The sequence below is a fragment of the Anneissia japonica genome, unplaced genomic scaffold (genome assembly GCF_011630105.1).
Source record: "Anneissia japonica isolate Jap-2015-1 unplaced genomic scaffold, ASM1163010v1 scaffold288117_len521816_cov214, whole genome shotgun sequence".
Classification (NCBI taxonomy): domain Eukaryota; kingdom Metazoa; phylum Echinodermata; class Crinoidea; order Comatulida; family Comatulidae; genus Anneissia; species Anneissia japonica.
This window is the reverse complement of record NW_022685717.1, coordinates 452,030-458,179: the sequence shown is the minus strand read 5'-3', so window position 1 is coordinate 458,179 and position 6,150 is coordinate 452,030. Positions and strand designations below refer to the sequence as shown.

Here is a 6,150-nt window from a genome sequence, read left to right as displayed (position 1 = left end):
CTGGTGATGACATAATTAATGTCGAAATATTGAATCCCGATACGATGGCGTGCATTTCGATACTTGGAGTAGGGCCTATGTATTATACTATCTTATCTGAGAAATCAGTGGACCTTTCGGTTTCTTAGATAAAACCCGGCGGCCAATTTGTAGGCCTATACTTGATATAAAGCAAAAACAAAAAACAATCCAATAACTTTTATTGACATTACATCATCAATATAACAATTTTGTGTGCTTCCGTGAACAGAGTGCCGTCGAAATCTGTAACTTTTTTTTATCCATGCTCTATTTTTATTATTCAATCTCATGAATATTTAACAAAAGTATTACTCATGTCCGTCCATTGGCTATTGGACCATTCATGAATACAACCAACCACACCTACTTAACTGTATTGTTAAGTACTCACTTCTTAAAGTGTGCGCAGCACATCACAACGTAATCAATCACATACCACGCTTATGCAAGACAGCGAGAGCCAAAATGAAATTTACACTTACGATCTTCATAGGACTTGGCCTGTTGGTGGCTGCTGAATGCCATCCTTTAGGTCAGAAAGAAGCTTACGAGCAGTTGATGAAGCTGTTGGGTACTCCTATTAAACCCGAACGTTATTCCTACGAAAACTATGCTTTTTCCAAGGTAAGGTCAAGCAAATTATTAGACCTACGTATGGGTCGTCCAATCAGTAGGATGACCATGAATCCCGTAGGCTACCACAGACCCTATATAGCTTAGCGACTGCATGTCAGCCTGACTACGGAAAGTTCATTATGTTACTATAAGACCTACTTGTATAATGATTAATAGTATGTTATTGTTGCTATATAATATTAAATAACAATGCTATGGGAACAATAGCTGGATTAATTCGGTATAGGCCTAGAGATAGAAATTGACAATCAAAAGCTAAAATGTTAACCAGAGTAAACACCAAGGGTAGCCCACGAAAGTCTAGAAGAAGACTTCATTTCCAATGGGGTCCTTCTGGTGGTCATTGGGCAGTACACCGGGAGACAATCCCCTACTCTTTTCCGGAGTACTGTACATGTACTGCGTTCTTCAACGTGCACATGGGCCATAATGCACACGGGGCCAACGGCTTAAACGTCTCGTCCTTAATTCACATTTGATTTATATCTAGCATACTGTAAGCCCGTCGTATTATATTTTCTTATAGTACGGTATATTTCAGGCCCGTAGCGTGGGGGGTTAAGAGGGCTACGATGAACCGCCCAAAACTGAAAAAGGCCCGCATTTAAAAACGAAAAATTAATATACGTATAGATATATTTACAATGTTATCCAGAGTATCGGAGCTAGTAGGGGTCCACTTTCCACTGAAACGAACCTCCCACAAATAAAGTCACGCTACGGGCCTGTATTTTATACATTATTGCGTACATTTTGTTATCAGCGTTTTTCTATTTGTGTGTGTGAATTGAAGGTGCTGGATAGGCCACTAAATACGTAAATGAAATACAAAGACATAGTCTGCAATTTGCCATAATATATTGAAGAAAAGAACGAGATCTTCCGAAGGACCTTCGTTTATATTACTTTATTTGAACCATACTAAATTAGGTTAACCATCCAACAGAAGCTGATCATTTGGAACCCTGTAACAATGCAAATTACAGAAACCATTTTAGCTACAAGCCTAAATCAGAATCAGAATATAAAACATATTATTTCTGTTATGAATATGTATACAGTATATATATACAGTAATATATCCGTTATGAAAATATATATAGGCCTATCCGTTATATTTCCTTCCGTTATAAGATGATAAAGGTCTACAACCGAAGGATCTTGTTACTCTTACAATATTTTTTATCGTTGTTCTAATGTTTATAATTGGTTTTATGTAGGACTCTTCCATTGTAAATAAGTTCTAATTTAAACACATCTAGATGTGTATAAGAGACAGGTTTAAGGTTATATCGGTTGATGGGGAATTTATTGATTAGGCCTATAATAGCAAATTGCATATATAAAATAATAATGTTTGTGTTTTCAGCCTTTTTATAGTCTTTTTTATTCCATAGAAATATAAATATATAAATACAAATATCCCTAGCAGTCTAATGAAAAATAAGGGGGAACAAATCTGAATCAGTTTTTAAGCTATAAAACACAAAAGCTCTCTCCATTTTATGAATAATCATGAATTTTTAAGAAAATGTTCATTAATGCAACATAATAGGGGGAATTCACTTCTCAAAATCCTTTGTGAAAAACTGTATATTTACTTCCTTATCTTAAAATGACAGAACATAATTATTTACAGAAAGTGCACTTGCACACCTGGCTATCACGTTGTTGTAATAGTTTTCAATTGTTGTAAACGCACGCTCAGTGAATTTGAGTAGACTCTAGCTTGACCACCAAAGGGTAGAACATTAAAAATTCTTGCAATATGAACGAGATATTGTACATTTGGCTTAATTGCCCGGCACTTAAATTCTATTAAGTACATTCTTCGGCGTTAAATGTATAGTGAACTAATTGTCCATTTACATCCAGCGCATCATTGAGGACATTCGAAACCATAATCTACTGTAGGCCTATAATATGGAAATAATAGACGACAAAAATCAGTGGTTAGTAGTGATATCAGCGATCGTAACCCAGTGTTTTGTTCTCCTGTCTTTTCAAGCCAAGGGTCCACCTGTGGCCCAGTGGTGAATGAAAGAATGTCAGGAAATTGATCTTGCCATGGCCAATGAGTGGATGTCCCAGACTCTAGGACTTAGGCCTATAATTTGTTATTTAGTTGTCCAATTACTACGATTTATTCGTTTAAATATAGGCCCAATACGTATTTTTCAACACTCCTATTTAGGCCACAGGACATTTTCTCTTGCCCCTGCCTCTCCACTCACATGCCTTCCCGACCCCACCTCGTCGCTGCGACAACTTGTTTTCTATAGGCCTATTTGGAGTCTTACGACGAGTGGATAGGTCTATTATAAACTATTTGTATTTATTCATCTTTTTTTTTCTCCAGAAAATAGTATTTATAATAGTGATCGATTGCTTATTTTTTAATTGATATTCAAGGGATACAGCAGCTATAAAGTGACGTCATTCAATTGGCGATCGTGCGATACGTCCGCTCCAGTACAAGCCACCGTAACGCTGACTCCTGACCCTCTTGTAGTTCCTGGTAACGTGACTGTTGCGTTCAATGCTTCTGTAGGCGTTGACATCGAGTCAAAGGTCAAGTTGGAATTGACTGTCAAGAAGAAGGTAAAACAAATATTATTCGTGAATACAGCAATAAATAAAATTGAATGAATAACAAGTTAAAACATATATATTCGAAAAATTCAATATTTAACAGACAAAATTAAGCAAATGAATGTTTTATATTTTGAAATTATAGTGTTTAAAAGTTAATATAAACAATAGATAGGCCTATTTATGATTGTATAAACAAATAATATTTCAATGACGCACATACTATATACATTAAGGAACTTCTGAAACTAAATAATAAAAACAGAAACTAAAACTTGCTACTTCTAAAGTATTTTATCTTTTCTTGATTCCGTGTGTGGGTTTTTTTAAGAGACTTCTTCCTTTTACGTTAATATAAATATCTTTGAACAAATGATTACAGAGAGCATACAAAAAATCTATACCTATACCTATTGTTTTATTCTAACGATCCTTCGCTTCTACCTCGCGCACGTTCCTATCTACAATTATGGACCTAATAATATTGTTTATAGGTCTCCAACGCATGCGCTGCTTTAAAAAGCAATTATTAAGCAATAAAAATCGAACAGTTAATAAATATCTTACTTTCAAGTTACAGTATTTTTAAATAAGCCTATTACCTTGTATACAAATTAAAAAGAAAAAGTAATTATCGTTCGCCAAAAACGCCTCAGGAGGTTATTTCCTGTCGTCAGAAAACAACAACTTCGCGAGGGAATGTCCCCGACATCGACATCTTTTCCGGCCCCTTTCGGACATATCTGAACCCGCTCCTGGTCTAGAGGATACAACGCCGTCTACTGATTTTCGGTGGCAGTCTGACGGATCGTCGTCATTAAAAACAATCCGTTGTGCGCGTGTTGTGTTGTGGCGTTGCATTTTCATAGACAACATCGTGATCTTGGGCCCTCCCGTCATCATGCTTATGATGATTTTCGGTGGCAGTCTGACGGATCGTCATTAAAAACAATCCGTTGTGCGCGCGTTGTGTTGTGGCGTTGCATTTTCATAGAAAACATCGTGTTCTTGGGCCCTCCCGTCATCATGCTTATATAACTCGCGTTTCTTCAAATGACGATACTTCTTCCTGGTGACTGAAAGTTGTTTTTTTTTTTTTTTTTTTAATGTTACAGGTTGTAGTATGGATTGACGTTCCATGTATTGACAATGTTGGTTCATGTACCTATGATGACGTTTGCACACTCATCAGTGCCGGAACACCCTGTCCTGATCCTCTGCCAAAGTATAACATCCCCTGCCACTGCCCTCTGACTAAGGTAAATCTCAAGTAGGCCTATTTCACTTATTTAATACATTGTTTTTACATTACATTTAACATAAAGAATTGTAATTGATGGTGAATAATTATAATAATTATTATATGTAATATTAACGACAAGTATAATGATGGCCTTTTTTCCAAATTATAAATTATTTCTTTGTATTGCTATATAATGTGGACTATTATAACGGTATGACGCGTTTATCTTACCAACAGCTAAAGATGATGTTAACTATTATTTTTATATACATTATTATACACTCTCCATAGCTAGGAAAGTTTCCGGGTATGACGAGCCTTTTGAGAGTGATAACAAAGCCTTATTTGTTTGATGTCTTTCAGGGCGACTACATCCTTCCCGCCAGCGAGTTTGAGATTCCTTCGTCGAACTTGCCGGGCATCAGCGGGGACTATCAAGTGTCGGCCAAACTGAGCCACAATGGACAGCAACTGGCTTGCTTTGATATCGACGCATCAGTGGCCTAAACCCTTCTAGACTATCAAATTGTATTTGACAAAAACATAATGACTATATATGGGCACATCATGACTATATATGGGCACATCATGACTATATATGGGCCCATCATGACTATATATGGGCACATCATGACTATTATGGGCCCATCATGACTATATATGGGCACATCATGACTATATATGGGCACATCATGACTATATATGGGCACATCATGACTATATATGGGCACATAATGACTATATATGGTCACATAATGACTATATTTGGGCACATCATGACTATATGGGCACATCATGTCTATATATAGGCACATAATGACTATATATGGGCACATCATGACTATATATGGGCGCATCCTGACTATATATGGGCACATCATGACTATAAATGGGCACATTATGACTATATATGGACATACAACAGTTTTTTGTCAAAGAAAATTTGATAGTGTGGACAGAGCTTAAAATTTATGTTATTATTTGCGATATATGCAACGAAACTTTAAAAACGCAGTAATCCTTGAATCGATTAACATGGTACCGTAAAAAAATAAAGAGAGGAGGGCGAATAGTTACACATTTCATTGGGTCGTGGCTTCCCTCTCTTTACTTGGCATGTTTTTGTTATTTAAACATAATCAGTGCATCTGCTGTTTTGAAATTGCGTAGTATGCTATGTAGGCATTGGTCGAGTTCCTAGTAGACATATCAAGCGCCCTGAGCATCTTACATTATATGGATATGTGCGCTATATAAAACTACACTAATTATTATTATTATTATTATTAAATTATTTCCTTTCAGTATTATTTTTTCTATTTAATCAAAGTTTTACGACTTGTAGGAATACGATATTCTTACTTGAATTGAGTTTTGTATTTTTGATGCAACTTTTATAAAAATGAAAATTAAGTAAAACTGTCTTTGTAAAACCAAATAGGCCTAAGTGAAACATGGAATATGCCTATATAATTTTGTAAACAGGAAAAGCGCTTTGTATAGTTGCCTAATGTGTGCAATGATTGTTTTTATCATTAAATAAAAACTCTGTGCTTACATTTTTGTCTTCAATTTCTTTATTTATTTTCTACATAGACATAATGCCCATTCCGGGCACTCACTGCGTCGTACGGCCGTCGGCTGACTAATCCAACTCC

The 6,150-nt window shown here is 35.9% G+C and overlaps 1 protein-coding gene across 1 annotated transcript; it reads left to right on the top strand.

Moving 5' to 3' along the window:
• Nucleotides 1-398: 398 nt before the first annotated feature.
• Nucleotides 399-5,131, top strand: LOC117111947 (ganglioside GM2 activator-like). Its single transcript, XM_033255002.1, has 4 exons — nucleotides 399-645; nucleotides 3,070-3,258; nucleotides 4,365-4,508; nucleotides 4,856-5,131. Exons 1-4 carry the CDS (start codon nucleotides 487-489, stop codon nucleotides 4,997-4,999), a joined length of 636 nt encoding a protein of 211 aa, XP_033110893.1. The 5' UTR covers nucleotides 399-486; the 3' UTR covers nucleotides 5,000-5,131.
• The last annotated feature ends 1,019 nt before the right edge of the window (nucleotides 5,132-6,150 follow it).

Coding starts and splice junctions, on each gene's coding strand:
- LOC117111947 (XM_033255002.1), top strand. CDS start 487: ATGAAATTTACACTTACGATCTTCATAGGACTTGGCCTGTTGGTGGCT. Junction 646..3,069: donor AAAACTATGCTTTTTCCAAG/GTAAGGTCAAGC, acceptor TTGATATTCAAG/GGATACAGCAGCTATAAAGT. Junction 3,259..4,364: donor AATTGACTGTCAAGAAGAAG/GTAAAACAAATA, acceptor TTAATGTTACAG/GTTGTAGTATGGATTGACGT.